At 44.4% G+C, this 17,326-nt stretch overlaps 1 protein-coding gene across 1 annotated transcript in view; it reads left to right on the top strand.

Annotated features, from left to right (window-relative positions):
• cnpy1 (canopy FGF signaling regulator 1) overlaps nt 1-17,326 on the top strand; it is a 74,811-nt gene that overhangs the window by 18,072 nt on the left and 39,413 nt on the right. Inside the window, exon 3 of the mRNA XM_034183907.1 lies at nt 14,459-14,574. Within this exon, the coding sequence (XP_034039798.1) occupies nt 14,459-14,574 (116 nt within the window). The remainder of the gene's footprint in view (nt 1-14,458; nt 14,575-17,326) is intronic.

Below are 17,326 nucleotides of genomic sequence, written 5' to 3' on the forward strand. Positions count from 1 at the left end.
AGGAAGGGAAGCAGGCGAGGGAGCCTGCTGGATCGGATCATCAAGAAAGCAGGTATGAGAGTATACTGTGCAAAATGGTGATCTACAAGAGAGAATAGGTTCATCAACCCGTGAGGTTCCTGAGGGGAGAAGCGGGAAAAGGAGCAGCTGATTTGGAATTAACCTCTGGAATTAGCGCTGAATAGCCAAGCAGTCTGTCACTCATCCCTGACTCAAGGCGCCAAGAGAGGCTTTGAGAGGCAGATGACTCGAGACGACAAGGACCATAGCTGAAGTCAAGGAGACGACAGTGGTGGAATCGACAGTCTCAGCAACCGAGAGAATAAAGGGAGGACGATCATTACGAAACAGTAAGTTTAGTATTAAGAACAAGCAGTGAAAATATGGCTGAAGGAGAGCCAGGACCTGTAGCAAACCCTGAATCCGAACATGAAGGGAAAAAAGAAGTGGATTTTCGGCCACACAGAGTGGTATTGTATGGATGAGGATATGATACTTGGGCAGAAACAGTTCAAAAATATGTCATAGATCAAAGTGTGGAAACTGATGAAAAATGTTTCAAAGAAGATATGGCAGGAACTATACACACATTAGGGATATATTATCCAGGTAAGCATAAGGAGGGGCAGATCCTGGCCGTTTTGAAGAGCCCACCAGTCCCAAAGGACAAGATGGGGACCAGAGAGTGGCTTGAATGGTGGTGCAAACTTCTCAGAGAAGAGTGGAAAAGAGGACAAATCACCACCTTAAGCCCTGAGAAAAGTTATGACTCCGTAGTAAAAATGACAGCTGGGTTGTTGGAAGTAGAGACAGTCCTGGTTGATGTTAAAGCAAAATCAGCGTCCGTATATGCTGAGTTTAAGTCCATGGCAGAACGGCTAAAAGGGTTAGGAAGAATGCTTAAGGAACAATATCCTATAATGGAAGATATGAGTGGAAATCAGATCCTCGATAATGAAGACGAAGGCAAGATAGACTCCCCTGTCGAATCCGAACAAAGTGATGAGGAACACAACCCAGAGGTAGGTGGAGATGAATCGATATCCCCGGGAGGTCCTAATCCTGGGGGAAATGGTCAAGAATATAAAAGCCCGGACCAGCTCCACACAAGCTTTGACCCAGAGTGGCCAAATTTGCCCTTGGGAAGTGTGAGAGGAACAACCTCAACAGTTAGAAAACAGACAGAACGCCTGGTTGAGCAGGATAAAAGACGAAGAAGCCTTCAGGGAGTGTCTGGACCAGTGTTGCCACAGTTACTTTGAAAAAGTAATCCAATTACTGATTACTGATTACTCCTTGAAAAAGTAACTTAGTTACTTTACTGATTACTCCTTGAAAAAGTAACTTAGTTACTTTACTGATTACTCAATTGTAAAAGTAACTAAGTTAGATTACTAGTTACTTTTTTAGTTACTTTCCACAGCTGCCGACAACAACTCACTTTACAGTCACCCTTTCTTGACTTCAATGAAAATAAATACTTGTTTTATAAAAAGTAAAATAAAGACCTCTTTCTTGACCTCATATTTAACTGTTGACAGCACTGTAACAGTAAAACTTGCAATTTCAAACCTACATTGTTTAGAAATGTAACTATTAAATTCTAACTCTCTAAACATTTTACTTGTCGAAATTATTATTATTTTAAGCAATATTAGTAGTTGTAGTAAAAAACGGCTTCAAAACTGGACCTTTAATCTAGGGGTGTTGTGGGGGGGGGCACATCCCTGCCCCACGCCCCCATCCCATCTGGATTCGCCCCTGCTTTGGCATTTGAGCACAAAGAATGGATAACATTTATTTATGCAGAAAACAGGACCAGATTTACAGGTAAGAAACTTTTATTGTGTTTTCACATCATGTGGTCCTCAGAAAGAGAGTTTAGGTGCATTTGAGTGGAAAATAGTGTTAGTTGTTGACGCGTCGCGGAGGATCAGCTGTTTTTAACGAGACGATACGGAGCAGCTCAGCTCAGAATTCTAAATAAAGGAGGGGAAAAAGTATAAAAATGTCTTTGTAAAGCTCAGTGCAGGTGTGCTGATCACCGCGCTTTAAGAGGTGAGGACGAGTCGAGCAGCTGCAAAAAACCGTGGATGAAAAGCTCACAGCTCGCTGAAAGTGAGCAGTTCAGTCGAACCCCGACCTCCTGCCCACGGACCAAGTTTAATGCTGCTGTCGACCCACAATGAAAAATAATAGTAACACACAGTGACATGGAGAAGTAACTTTAATCTGATTACTGATTTGGAAAGATTAACGCGTTAGATTACTCGTTACTAAAAAAAAGTGGTCAGATTAGAGTAACGCGTTAGTAATTAACGCGTTACCGGCATCACTGGTCTGGACAGATATTCCATCAATCACCGGAATGTGGGCCCAGAAGCTTGGGACAGCTTAAAGCTGAAGAATGTGTTGCCAGACCGAGTTACCATATTAAAGAGGAAGGGCGTTCGCAGGAGATCTTTAGAAAATCTAAGGCAAAAACCCACCATGTATACACTGAATCTGACTACATGGAGGAATTGGACCCTATGCACGAAGGAACTAAAAAAAATGGTGGCCAAAGATGGAAGACGGGCATATCATTATTTTGGCAGTCTTTGGGATATAGATGGAGATAGTCTCATTGTCTTCACAAATCCCAGACTGAAAATTGCCAACCGAAAATTCCGAGCAAAGCTAAAGGAGTGGGCAGGCAGAGAATACCAAGAAGAGCTTAAGAATATAAAGAGGAGAGATCTGGACGGAAGATCAATGGTGATAACAAGCGCACCACGAATGGCTTATCATGCACTCATACATGTGCCCTTTGAAAGCTACCCAGGGAGAGAAAATTCGATCGAATACATGGAGGAAATGCTGAAGACTCTGGGAACAGCTATTGGCCAAAGAACGCCAGCATCGGCGGGTGGTGATATGTGTGGACGGATTACGATCTGGACATATGACATGGGAAGAGGCAGAAAAGGTTGCCATGGCAGCCGTGAACCTACACATGCGCACCCCAGGAGCATGGGGATCAATGAGAGAAATTGTGGTGGTCACTAGCAATGAGCAGGAGCAAGATCGAGTGAGAAGGGCACTTGAAGCGGTGAACCTAGGACCAAGTAGAGCAGGTCCAAGGAAGGGTGCAGTTGGAGCAAGTGGAATGGCCACTAGTCCCCCGCTAGTGATGCAGTCCATCCCCACGGCGACAAGTGAGAAAAGATCAGTTCATGCTGTGGGTGTGCAGCAATTAAGGATTAAAACCCCACGACCAACATTAAAACGAGTTGCAAGTGGGCTCCAGACTATCATACACCCCACAAGCTCCCAATCTCGGATGAGAGAGCCTTTCCAGGCTCCTCCACCGGATAATGGAGAAGAGGATCCTATATTCATTCCTCTACCTGTCGGAAATACCGAAGCAACCGGGTCACCCCCAAGGTCAGAACAAAACAGGGACCCACAACCACGAGACCCACGTCCTTCCCATGAATCTGATATGGATGACGACCAGGAAAGAGAGTCTGAAGAGGAGTTCAATCCACAAGACTCGGAAGAGGACGAACCGCTATCTGTGGTAGGGGAAAGAGAAGTCTCATGCCCAGAACTACGAACTGGACGCTACCGAGGACGAAAGAAAGAAGTTGGGGTGTATAATGTGTGTGTAGCATCAGAGAGAATTGCAAGAGATGTCACGTTCAACCCAGTGGAGACCCGAGACAAGCGACAAACCTATGCTCCAGAAGTTGGGCAAACTGGGTATGACATCCCAGAAGAGTGGATTGAGCGACAAGATGAAAAGAAAACTCTCGAGGTAACAGCAACTGTTGGAGAGTGGGCTAATATGCTAATGTGGCCCTTCTATCCTACACTGACTGCCTGTAAAGAGTTAACAAATAACTTCAGAGTTGCCTATTTAGGCATTTCCCATGATGTGATGTTGAGAAAACTAAAACAGCAGCTTTACGCTGGTCACGGCAAGTGCTGAGAGAAATTAATTAAGAAAATCTGGATGATGGAGAAACAATTCCACCATCGTCAGGATTACAAGCGAGCCTCCCAAATCAGGACTTTCCTGCTGGATCTAGAGAGCAAAGTCTGCCAGCAATTCAAGCAGACGGCAGGGAATCCCGGGAATTCAAGAAATTAAAGATGCTGGTGAGAGAGAAAGAACCAAATGAGGACCTAAAGGACTATTTGAAAGAAGTGTGGCCCCTTATTGACAGAGCTTCTAACAGCGAAGAGGGTAAATCTATGTGGCTGGCCCAAGTTACCAGTCAACCCATCAGTCGGGGTGAACCAGCACGAAACCATTATGCCAAGTTAGTGTTGGAAGATCCCAATGATGAAGATTCCCATATTGCTCGAGCTAAGGCTGGACTAGACAAAGGTCAAACATTAGTTCAAGTGTGGCATATGCTAAAACAGACGATTTTGCCACAACGCTATGTGAGGGCACTGAGAGGTCACTAAGGGAAGAAGAGGGGAGATAACCTTTGTGAAAATGCCCATAGACGGCACTACAGTCCCACAAATGGACGCGGTGGTGAAGAGCTGGGATTTGGAGCAGCAGTTCTATGAGGAAAAGAGAAAGGAGAGCACACCGAGATCAGGACAAAAACCGGTGGGAGTGGAGAAAAGAAATTCAGTGCCTAAACCACCACCTCATCAACCGCATCAAACACCACAGAGGAATAATCAAAGGCCTCCAGCTGGACAATGGAGCTCTCGGCCGAGAGGTCCACCACCTCCACCACCACAATCGCGAGCTACACCTGCACCTCGTAGTGGTGGCTATCTCCCTAAAGAGGAGTATGACAAATTAACTCCAGAACAAAGGAAAGCCCTCCAGGAAGTCCGCCAAGCCTCAGCGGCGGCTGGAGGGTAGAAGAAGTAATGGCTTTGGAGGCGCGGGTCACGCTAGACCATGCCTACTGGGAGGGGGACACTAATGTGGATGGAGAACCGTACCTAGTGGACACGGGAGCAGAGGTGTCCATGACCCGCAGAAGCCTCGAGACCAAGGGATACCTACTGGCCAGAAAAAGATTTTGATGAAGAAGACTGGGAACTAGCATCTAACGGGTATTATGTCTCAAATTATGAATATAAAAGAGATGCTGACTTAACAGAGACAACAGGACAAAAATTACTTGCTGAACGAGTGCTTAGCGAGGAAAGTCTGCGGCATTGGTACATAATAGGACGCCGAAGAATACCCCAATCAGTTCCAAGATGTCCAAACACCTACCCCTGGATATTAAATGTGGTTTACCTACAACTCAAAGACCTGAGATTCACATTGAGATGGGGGATTAATTACGTTGAGCCACTCCAAGGAGTCTATGTTGAAATATACCTTAACCAGTGCTTGATCTGGACGACAAGCCCCAACATGCGACGTCAAATATACAGACGACTGCAAGACCCAAGATATCACGTTTTGGATAACCAGACATTAAATTTGAGAGTTATCGATCAACCTCGGGCCTGTATGAGCTGCCTACTCCCAACCGTACCAACAATTTTTGTAAATCAAGACTTCTTCTACCTGTACAAAAAAGGAGTCTGGAACTGTTGTCAAGCAAGGAAGATTCAGCTTCAAATTGAGCCTAAGGATCAAGAAGAGAAGCCTATAGTTCCCCTTTATCTAGCCTTATCACAGACCAGGTATTGTGGAAAACTGTTTTGGCAGCATTGGCAAGATCTATGGAATTATGTACCCCCACATCAGGTACAGAGGATCCCTGAAGGACCGCTCCCTAAACCTGACAGGATAATTGTTACGATGTGGAAGTGGGCGTGGAAAGGAATGGATTCAGAGCTTAAGCACCCATCTCCCATCTACACTCATCTCTTTAAGAGACGACTATTCCCTATGGTGGTGCATCTTGGCAGAAAGAGAAGGAGACTGATGGCGGAGTGACAACTCACTCTGAATCATGCTGCGTACCTTCAAACTGGATGAAAATAATGTAAATAGTCTACGATCCGGGCATGGAGGACTTACACCATACTTGGAATTACCCTACAAGAAAATATGTTTAAACTGGCCACAAAAGGATTACAAAGCGAAAGGATGGGTGCTGGGAACAGGAGGCTACTTTGTAGATAATGATTCGTATAAAAGGACTGCTGACCTTGCAGAGCCTGGATTATACATTTCTCTGGAAGCTATCGTGGACAAAGTTGGACAACACTGGTATTGCCCTGGGGTCGGATGGAAGTTTTACCCAATTCCCCGGTGTCCAGACTCATACCCCTGCATCTTGAATGTAGTGTATGTACAAAAAAGGGGCTACAGGCTTAAAATAAGTTGGGGACCTAATTATGTTGATCCGTTACAGGGAGTGTATGTGGATATTTGGCTTGGATCTTTCCAGATCTGGACCAGTAGTCCCTATATGTTTAAAAGACTTCAACTACAAGAGGCACGTTCAACTTTTTATTTGATTGAGAACCAAACTTTGCCAATATGCACGACGGTACAGTACCTTGACATTGAGAAAGGCGGAAGTCTCCCACCTATTAGAAGTTGATGGCGAACCAGAGTACTAGTGGGGCTTTGGCAACCCCCAAGGGCTATACTGATACGACTTAGCATAAAGTCGGGAAGAAGACTATTCCGGAGATTGACTCCTCTGTACTCTGTAATGGTGCAGTATGTCTACACTGGAACGGCATATTGGGACGCCTATGAGGATATCTTGCACCTACGTAGAGAATTGAATCCTGCATCTTCAGTGTTTCTACACACCCCAGGGACCATCGCCTGAAATGAAGGAGGTGACAGTCGTCACTTGGAAATGGGCGTGGCGAGGACTAGATATTAGACTCCCATGGCCATCTCCCTTGTTAGTCACCCTTCTTCAGCAACGAGCATCAAGCGTTTCTGTTGGGAACACGAGACAAACAGCACCTAAGATCATCTATCTCCGAGATGGAAGGACCTCGGGAAGACAGCGTGATCACCACGCAACCTCGGGAAGACAGCGTGATCACCACGCAACCTCAAAGAACCAACGAAAGACCAAGAGAAGAGGAGTTTGGCATAGAAATGCCACTGCTGCAACGACCCCAAAAGCTGGAGCCGCTGCCACCAGTACCAAGTGAATTCTACTACGAAAATGTTGGAAGAAAGCAGCAGCCACCAGTACCAAGTGAATTCTACTACGAAAATGTTGGAAGAAAGCAGCAGCAACAAAGCCAGCCGCTGAAGAAAAAGTGCCTCCAATATTGGAGTTGGATGGCCAGAGTTGGATGGCATTATTAGTCGGCGTTGCTGTACTTCTAGCTATCCTGTACTACTATGGTAGTACACCCTGGACCTTAACCCATATCAGGGTCCAGTACACAACGACTAAAACTTTTCAACAGACATGTTGGGGAGTTGAATCAAGAAACATCTACATGATATGGGACCAGAATTCTACAGAGAAATGGGCAAAGATGAAGAACCTAACCCAGCAGATGCTAAAGAATAAGTGGCTGCAATACTTGAACGACAGTGGGGAATTTCCAACCGTCACCACCAATTACAACCTGACCACCGGAGCAGACATCCTTCAAAACCTACAAGTGAGGGATCAAGAGGTCATCGTGGTAACCATCTTATGTTTAAAACAAAAAGAGCGAAGAGAAGTAGGCTGCACTTGGATAAGACCTGAACCTGGCGAGCCAGCCTGGTATTGCTCATGGGGATGCAGAGTACTGCTGGGCTATCGAGCAGGATATTGGGAAAAAGAAGCTGTTTTTCCAGCATCACCAAGACATGATGTTTGCAGAACGATAATGCCTACCTGGAAACATTGGGGTAATTATAACCTCACCTGTGACAACACCCGCAGCAGAGTACCGAAAGTGGATACAGTATCTACAACAGTCCCTCTGTTGAACAACGCTACCAGCATGGGAGCAGGGATACCATATTCCGAACTAACCGCCATCCCATCAGCAGCATCGGTGGGATCCACAAAGATATCACCAACACAGGGAAAAACCAAATCACTCCCTACATCGCCAACACAAGATACCCAGCAAGTATTAGAACCAAAAGTTATTGATAACGCGGCTTAAAAAAGATGGAAGAAGATTCATGATTATTGTGTAAAAGCAAAAGTGGCAAAATTAGATGGATGTTATTGGAATCGACCTATTGGATGTAAATCTCAAAACTACATGGTGCTTGCACCAGTCATTGATTTGATAAATAGAATTACTTGGGAACAGAAACAGGAGGCAAAACATGATGAATGGCCTAACACCTTTCCGTGGGTCTGGAGCGTTCCACTGATACATTTTGAGGGGAATTTTCCAAAGGGATACACATGGACTGGGCATAGTTTGCAGGGTCCACATAAAGCAAACTTCTATGTGCAAAAACTACCAAAGCCTGATGAGCTAAGGTCAGTACCTCAGGAAGATTTTAGCAAAATTGATCAATGCGTGGCGAATAAAATCTGTGGAAGCTTACATGAGACAGAATACCATAATAATTTGGCTGAAGGTTCTGGTAAATCCCCCCGATGTCCCATAGACCAAATTAAGTCAGGGAATTGGCTAAGATGAGTATATAACTGTACACAGTTGTTACGGATTCCAACTATTAAGGGGACCCTTCAAGCATGGCAGGAAGGAGTTAGACGTAGTAAGGACGTCACCTGGTGGGGAATGGAGAAATATGAAGTTGAAGATTGGGTATTCCCCTGTTTGGATCAAAGTAATAATTATTGGGTTAAATATCAATACATCGCCATGGTCTACTCCAGAGACAGAGCTACTTGGTCCAGTGTACTCTGGAGACCAAACCCTTATGTTACGCCACGGCCCTGGAAAATGATTTGTAATAGACATAATACCATATGCACGATAAGCCTTGCCCGCCAAAATTGTAGAGATGTGCCTGGCTGGGAAGGATATTGTGACACTTACTATGACGGCGAGTATGACACTTACGGCCATCAAACAGTTTGGGAGAAGAACAGTGCTGGCGTATGGATAAGAGCTTTTCCACCCAACGTTGGATGTGCCAAGGCTGTCCTGGGACATGGAATGTCGAAAAGGAAGCAGGTCCTAGGCCACATAGTGCCATTTGTTGGTGATGCTTTGATAATGCTTGAGGAAGGATACGTCTTCAAGAAAAGTCTATGCGAAGGACGAGAAATTGTCGGTTACGAATGGTTGGGACCCAATCGGATTTACAATAATGGTACGTGTGAATCACCTGCAGAACATTGGTTGAGCTGTGGAAAAGGAAGAGGTCAGCATGAATGTTCTTGGTGGGAAAGAACACAAATAATAGCTGGAGGAATCATCACCACTTTCACTGCAGAGACCGGAGAAGTCATTAAAGAAGGTCTCGAAGTGGTGACTGGTTGGATTGGACATTTGTTTGGATATCTTTGGCCCTATCTGTTAATCATAATAGGACTTATTATTGCTGCAGTGATTGGATATGTTTTGTTAAAAGGAAGTTTCGCAGCCGCCCTGCGCTTGTGTGGGAGGAGCACACAACGCAGTGATATGGAGCCCCTCCTTCATTAGGGGAGGAGCGATGAAGCCTACAAAGCCCGACGCCGAGACACGCCCTGTTCATTCTGACTTGGGGGAGTGAAGGAAGAAGAAGCATCTACATAACAGCGGCGTAAATGACACCATCTTCAAAGTGAGTAGAGTGGAGTTTATTGCACTACTGTTAGTATGGCTGCTATACTGCTGTGTCGGCCGTTGGGACTTACGACAACCACTGCGAATAGTAACGCTACTACATGGATGTGTCAGATTGGCGATCATCAATCTGCACTACGGTCAGAGTGACTTAGGGTTGTCTTTATTCATCACTCACGTCCTCGGTCGCTTTACTCTCCAGTTGACTGTTGGGGAATATGGCAGTACACATCAATTACAATTTGGATGGTGATAGATATGACAGCAATCTTTTACGTCCCGGCAGTGATAGCTGACATTGTGTGCGAAGCTGTGATGGCCTTGACCCTATTGGCGTACATAGCTAAGTTAACTGGAGCTGTACAACGCAAGAAACCCTGGCTCTACAAACTTGGACTTATCATAATTTGGGCCTTAGGATGGGGAATATTATCAGCTTTATACTGGCTGTCCATGGTTAGTCAACTACTCCTGCTGTTATGGTTTACGACCTATGATGCTTGCTTCCCGCGTACGGCTCCTTCAGCTACAGCGGGAATGACAACGTCACCACAGTCCCACTCTCCTACGGTGATCATGAGGCGTCTCTGGCGTACATCTGAATAATCCCGACGAACACTTTTGCTTGCTTGCAATATAATAGTTAAAAGACTGTTTCCTCTTACACTATAGGGGGATATAAGATGTATTCATTGTCAAGCCACCCTGGAACAAGCACTCTACTTCTGGGAGATAACACTGACTCTGTGGTGCCCGACGTGTTACGGCAACAACTTCCCTGTTCAAGTGGCACGGGGAATAGTGGGAAGGAAGGATACTTCTTTTCTGCACCAGGTATCATCAATGTGTTTTGTGGATCTGGAGAAGGCATTCGACCGTGTCCCTTGAGGCGCCTTGTGGGGGGTGTTCCGGGAGTACAGCATCCGGGGTCCTTTGCTAAGGGCTATCCTGTCCCTGTATGACCGCAGCAGGAGCTTGGCTGCCCTTTCTCACTGGTTCTGTTCATTACTTTTATGGACAGAATTTCTAGGTGCAGTCAGGGTGTCAAGGGGGTCCGGTTTAGGAACCACAGGATCTCGTCTCTGCTGTTTGCGGACGATGTGGTTCTGTTGACTTCCTCAAATCAGGACCTTCAGCGTGCACTGGAGCGATTTGCAGCCAAGTGTGAAGCATCAGGGATGAAAATCAGCACCTCCAAATCTGAGGCCATGGTTCTCGACCGGAAAAAGGTGCTTTGCCCTCTTCAGGTCGGTGAAGTGTCCTTTCCTCAAGTGGAGGAGTTTAAGTATCTCGGGGTCTTGTTCATGAGAGAGGGACGGATGGAGCGTGAGAGGAACGGATGGAGCGTGAGATTGACAGACGGCTTGGTGCAGCATCTGCAGTGATGCGGTCACTGTATCGGACCGTCGTGGTGAAGAGAGAGCTGAGCAGGGGGGCAAAGCTCTCGATTTACCGATCGATCTACGTTCCGACCCTCACCTATGGTCATGAGATTTGGCTCATGACTGAAAGAACAAGATCGCGAGTACAAGCGGCTGAGATGAGTTTCCTCCTCAGGGTGGCTGGGCACTCCCTTAGAGATAGGGTGAGGAGCTCGGTGTGTGTGGATCGGGAGGCCTGGGCAGCTTTGCTTGAGCTGCTGCCCCCGCGACCCGACCTTGGATGAAGGGGAAGAAAATGGATGGATGGATCTTTTTAACATTGCTTCTGTTACGTGTCATTGTTACCGTTACTGCCTCTGTTACACGTGCGCCACTGTTACTGTTATCATCTCTGTTAAGTGTCACTGTTGCTGTTCTTATTGCTTCTGTTACTGTTGTTGCCTCTTTTACTGTTAATGCTGGTGTGTGTGTGTGTGTGTGTGTGTGTGTGTGTGTGTGTGTGTGTGTGTGTGTGTGTGTGTGTGTGTGTGTGTAAAACCTAATTTGTCTTGTGACATGCTGATTCAGGTCAGCCTGGTTTCAAATGTCTTAACATCACCTTTGATGATCAGTGAGAAAAAGTGAACGCTGAAAACTGAAATAACATCCTTGTTGTGGGTGATCAGAATACATAAAACTGGAACCAAAGGTGTTCACTGTGTAACTTTCATTAAAGGCATTTAAAAGCTGGAGGACATCTTTGATGCTTTACAGGGACAGCGTTTTTTGTTTTGTTTTTCAAAGAGTTGATGGTCCTCTTTCACATCTACAGGATTTAGGGGTGTAGCTGAAGTCACGGTCTGGTGGGCATGAATTTAATAGAATGGTGCAGTCGCCAGAGTTCATCCAAGCTTCAGGCCCCACCCACATGGACACGTGTTTAGGCGTATCCGCAGAAGTTTTGTATCCTACTGCCGTTTCGTCCACATGGAACCAGCGTTTTCAGAGGCCGAAAACACTACATTTTCAAAACTGGTCTCGGAGTGGATAAATCTGAAAACACTGCCTTTGTGTTTTTTGTGTTTACAAGCAACGCAGAACTTTTGAGAACCGGTGATGTCATAGCCCCACCTCTCTAAAATCAGTAATACCAGCAAAAAAGGTTTTAATGAATTTTCTCACTGACCGTACTTGCGTCTTCCACTCATAATAGACTACGAGGTCTGTCCATAAAGTATAGGTCTTTTTTATTTTTTTCAAAAACTATATGGATTTCATTCATATGTTTTTATGTCAGACATGCATGAACCCTCGTGCGCATGCGTGAGTTTTTCCACGCCTGTCGGTGACGTAATTCACCTGTGAGCACTCCTTGTGGGAGGAGTCGTCCAGCCCCTCGTCGGAATTCCTTTGTCTGAGAAGTTGCTGAGAGACTGGCGCTTTGTTTGATCAAAATTTTTTCTAAACCTGTGAGACACATGGAAGTGGACATGGTTCGAAAAATTAAGCTGGTTTTCAGTGAAAATTTTAACGGCTGATGAGAGATTTTGAGGTGATACTGTCGCTTTAAGGACTTCCCACGGTGCGAGACGTCGCGCAGCGCTCTCAGGCGCCGTCGTCAGCCTGTTTCAAGCTGAAAACCTCCACATTTCAGGCTCTATTGATCCAGGACGTCGTGAGAGAACAGAGAAGTTTCAGAAGAAGTCAGTTTCAGCATTTTATCCGGATATTCCACTGTTAAAGGAGATTTTTTTAATGAAAGACGTGCGGACGGGTCAGCGCGTTGGCTCGTAGCCGCCGCGACGCTCCGCCACAGGAAAAACACCTCTGTTGGAAGCCTTAAGGACAAGTTGGAACATGTCCAGCTGTTACAATTTCTCATATACTCACTCCACTGAAAGCCATCAAAAGCCGCCTGGATTTTACAAATGGTTATCAACACGGAGGTGTTTTTCCTGTGCCGCCGCACCGCGTCGGCTGCGTCCCGACGCGCGGACCCGTCTGCACGTCTTTCATTAAAAAAAATCTCATTTAACAGTGGAATATCCGGATAAAATGCTGAAACTGACTTCTTCTGAAACTTCTGTTCTCTCACGACGTCCTGGATCAATAGAGCCTGAAATGTGGAGGTTTTCTACTTGAAACAGGCTGACGACGGCGCCTGAGAGCGCTGCGCGACGTCTCGCACCGTGGGAAGTCCTTAAAGCGACAGTATCACCTCAAAATCTCTCATCATCCGTTAAAATTTTCACTGAAAACCAGCTTAATTTTTTGAACCATGTCCACTTCGATGTGTCTCACAGGTTTAGAAAAAATTTTGATCAAACAAAGCGCCAGTCTCTCAGCAACTTCTCAGACAAAGGAATTCCGACGAGGGGCTGGACGACTCCTCCCACAAGGAGTGCTCACAGGCAAATGACGTCACCGACAGGCATGGAAAAACTCATGCATGCGCACGAGGGTTCATGCATGTCTGACGTAAAAACATATGAATGAAATCCATATAGTTTTTGAAAAAAAATAAAAAGGACCTATACTTTATGGACAGCCCTCGTATATGATGTTGTTTTAACAGGGTAATTTAGCATACTTTAAATTTTTGTCTTTGTGGATATTTAAGGATTTATCTTCATCACTAGCAGAAAGTTAGAGATGAAAAATGGTTCTGGTGAATGCTGGTGTGAATAAAGGGACCGTTGTGACACTAATAAAATAAATGCAAAAAAGACTTTCAGCTTTTAAAATTCTTTTCTTTTTCTTTTTTTTTTCCTCTATTTACGGCTTGGGTTGAGAAACACCGCCGGAGCAGACCGCTCGCAACAACGGCAAAAATCAAGAGGAAAAAAAAATACTTTTTAGAAATACCTCTACACTGCATTTATTCACAAGCAATTTCCACAATAAGGAATTAAAGCATTTCCAGACGTTACCTTTCAAAGCAAGGGCATCTTATGTGGATAACAGTTTTCGAGAGCCTGTGATGATTATTCCTGCTGAAAGTGCACAACAGGTCAGATTTGAAAGACTTTATATTTACTCAGTGCGCCACTTTGTAAAGTTCTCCCTTCTGCTGCTACATTGTAACTTGGTGGGCTGGTGTGTATGCAGGTATTTCTTGAAATGGTGCAATGTTTAAGGACCGCTTTTTGAAAATGACAAAAAAAAAAGATAGGGAAAGTTCCTTTCCATGTGGACAAGGCCTCAGTCACTAAAAGATCAGTCCACACTAGATGAAAGTATGACTCCTTCTTGACCTGCAGTTAAGGGATGAGTGTAAGGTTGTCATCTCACCCCCCAAACCCCTCTTGCATTTATTTGTCCTGAGAATGAATGTCTTATAGGGTAATTTCCTGTCCCAACATCGGGTTTTAAGAAGTGGATGTTAAAGAAGTAGCAGAAATCATTCAGTGCTGTGTGAAAGCTTGAGTTGTATCTGTGTTTTTCAGCATGCAAGGCTGTTGTGGATGAACTGAACTATGCAGTCAGTCAGGTGGATCCAAAGAAAACCATCAACATCGGCAGCTTTAGACTCGACCCTGATGGAACCATGAAAGACAAAAAGGTACAGCATGTTGTAGGTAAAGATCCACAAACCTCATCAATGAGCTCCCAACAACAATCAGTGCTCATTCATCAAACCTGGCAAAAGGCTTAGGGGAGTCACGGTTTGGGGGAGGACTTGTAAGTTGGGACATACAACTACAATAGATTACTGACAAAGGTTTATGAGACCTTCCATGTTTTACTTGTATACTTGCAGTAAATGTCCTTTTGTTTGGCTTTTAGATTGAGAACATGTAAGGCTCATCAGTTAGTTTGGTGGTCTAACATCTAAGAACACATCATGATCTCACGTTTTTTAGATCAATTTTTGCACACTGTTTTTGCTGACATTCCCAAAGGCCACTGATCTTTGACTGCAGTGAAAGCGGTAAGTAGATAGAGTCCATCCCTGTCTGGTTTGTTAAAGAAGAACTCTTCAACCTCAGGTCCACTTTTAAATTGAGACATTCCCTTATCTCTGCTGTGACATTCATCCCTCTCGGTTCTCAGCCTTTGATTCTATGAATTCTAAGAAATGTCTAGGAATTCAAGGAATTCTACAACCCCTGGCAAAAATTATGGAATCACTGGCCTCAGAGGATGTTCATTCAGTTGTTTAATTTTGTAGAAAAAAAGCAGATCACAGACATGACACAAAACTAAAGTCATTTCAAATGGCAACTTTCTGGCTTTAAGAAACACCATAAGAAATCAAGAAAAAAAGATTGTGGCAGTCAGTAACGGTTACTTTTTTAGACCAAGCAGAGGAAAAAAATATGGAATCACTCAATTCTGAGGAAAAAATTATGGAATCACCCTGTACATTTTCATCCCCCAAATTAACACCTGCATCATATCAGATCTGCTCATTGACATTGACCCTATGCCATGACATTGACCCTATGTGTCTTTTTGCAAGGAATGTTTTTGCAGTTTTTGCTCTATGGCAAGATGCATTATCATCTTGAAAAATGATTTCATCATCCCCAAACATCCTTTCAATTGTCCATAATATCAACATAAACTTGTGCATTTATTGATGATGTAATGACAGCCATCTTCCCAGTGCCTTTACCTGACATGCAGCCCCATATCATCAATGACTGTGGAAATTTACATGTTCTCTTCATACAGTCATCTTTATAAATCTCATTGGAAAGGCACCAAACAAAAGTTCCAGCATCATCACCTTGCCCAATGCAGATTCGAGATTCATCACTGAATATGACTTTCATCCAGTCATCCACAGTCCACAATTGCTTTTCCTTAGCCCATTGTAACCTTGTTTTTTTCTGTTTAGGTGTTAATGATGCCTTTCGTTTAGCTTTTCTGTATGTAAATCCCATTTCCTTTAGGCGGTTTCTTACAGTTCGGTCACAGTTTCCTCCCATTCGTTCCTCATTTGTTTTGTTGTGCATTTTTGAATTTTGAGACATATTGCTTTAAGTTTTCTGTCTTGACGCTTTGATGTCTTCCTTGGTCTACCAGTATGTTTGCCTTTAACAACCTTCCCATGTTGTTTGTATTTGGTCTAGAGTTTAGACACAGCTGACTGTGAACAACCAACATCTTTTGCAACATTGCGTGATGATTTACTCTCTTTTAAGAGTTTGATAATCCTCTCCTTTGTTTCAATTGACATCTCTCGTGTTGGAGCCATGATTCATGTCAGTCCACTTGGTGCAACAGCTCTCCAAGGTGTGTTCACTCCTTTTTAGATGCAGACTAACGAGCAGATCTGATATGATGCAGGTGTTAGTTTTGGGGATGAAAATTTACAGGGTGATTCCATATTTTTTTCCTCTGCTTGGTCTAAAAAAGTAACCGTTACTGACTGCCACAATCTTTTTTTCTTGATTTATTATAGTGTTTCTTAAAGCCAGAAAGTTGCCATTTGAAATGACTTTAGTTTTGTGTCATGTCTGTGATCTGCTTTTTTTCTACAAAATTAAACAACTGAATGAACATCCTCCGAGGCTGGTGATTCCATAATTTTTGCCAGGGGTTGTAAGATTTTTCTTAGAATAATGTCACTAGGAGCTATTTTAGACTCAGGCTGCTTCGTGGATACAGGCCCTGGTTACTAACTCCACTGCCGTCTCTCCTCGACATTTCCATGCCTCCACTGGAATGTCATCTGGACCAATTGCCTTTCCACTCTTCATCCTCTTCATAGCTGCCCTCACTTCATCCTTACTAATTTCTTGCACTACCTGATTTACTCTCTCCACATCATCTATCCTTTTCTCCTTCATTTTCTTCATTCATCAGCTCCTCAAATATTCCCTCCACCTTCTTAACACACTCTCCTCACTTGTCAGCATGTTACCATCTGCATCTTTTTCCACCCTCACCTGCTGCACATCCTTTCCAGCTCTGTCCCTTTGTCTGGCTAAAAGGTATAAGTCCTTTTCTCCTTCCTTACTATTCAGCTTCTTGTACAGCTTGCTATATGCCTTTACCTGAGCTTTTCCCGCCTTTTCCTGAGCTTTCTCCACCCCTCTTTTCACCTTATGCTGCATCTCCTTGTACTCCTATCTACTTTCTTCATCTCTCCAACTATCCCAGTTCTTTTTCGCCAACCTTTTTGTCTTCCACAATATGTCTACCTATCTCCTCTCCATCATATCAGCCAGCTCTCTACCTTATAATGTCAGCATTCAAAGACTCAACTCTCACTTCCGCCCTTCTAGTTTTCCCTCTTCTCTCGCTGTCTGTGGGCACATTTTCCTCGTCCTCCTTCTCTTCTTCACCAAACAGTAGCCCAATTT

Source organism: Thalassophryne amazonica, chromosome 12 (assembly GCF_902500255.1).
Source record: "Thalassophryne amazonica chromosome 12, fThaAma1.1, whole genome shotgun sequence".
In the NCBI taxonomy this organism is placed as follows: domain Eukaryota; kingdom Metazoa; phylum Chordata; class Actinopteri; order Batrachoidiformes; family Batrachoididae; genus Thalassophryne; species Thalassophryne amazonica.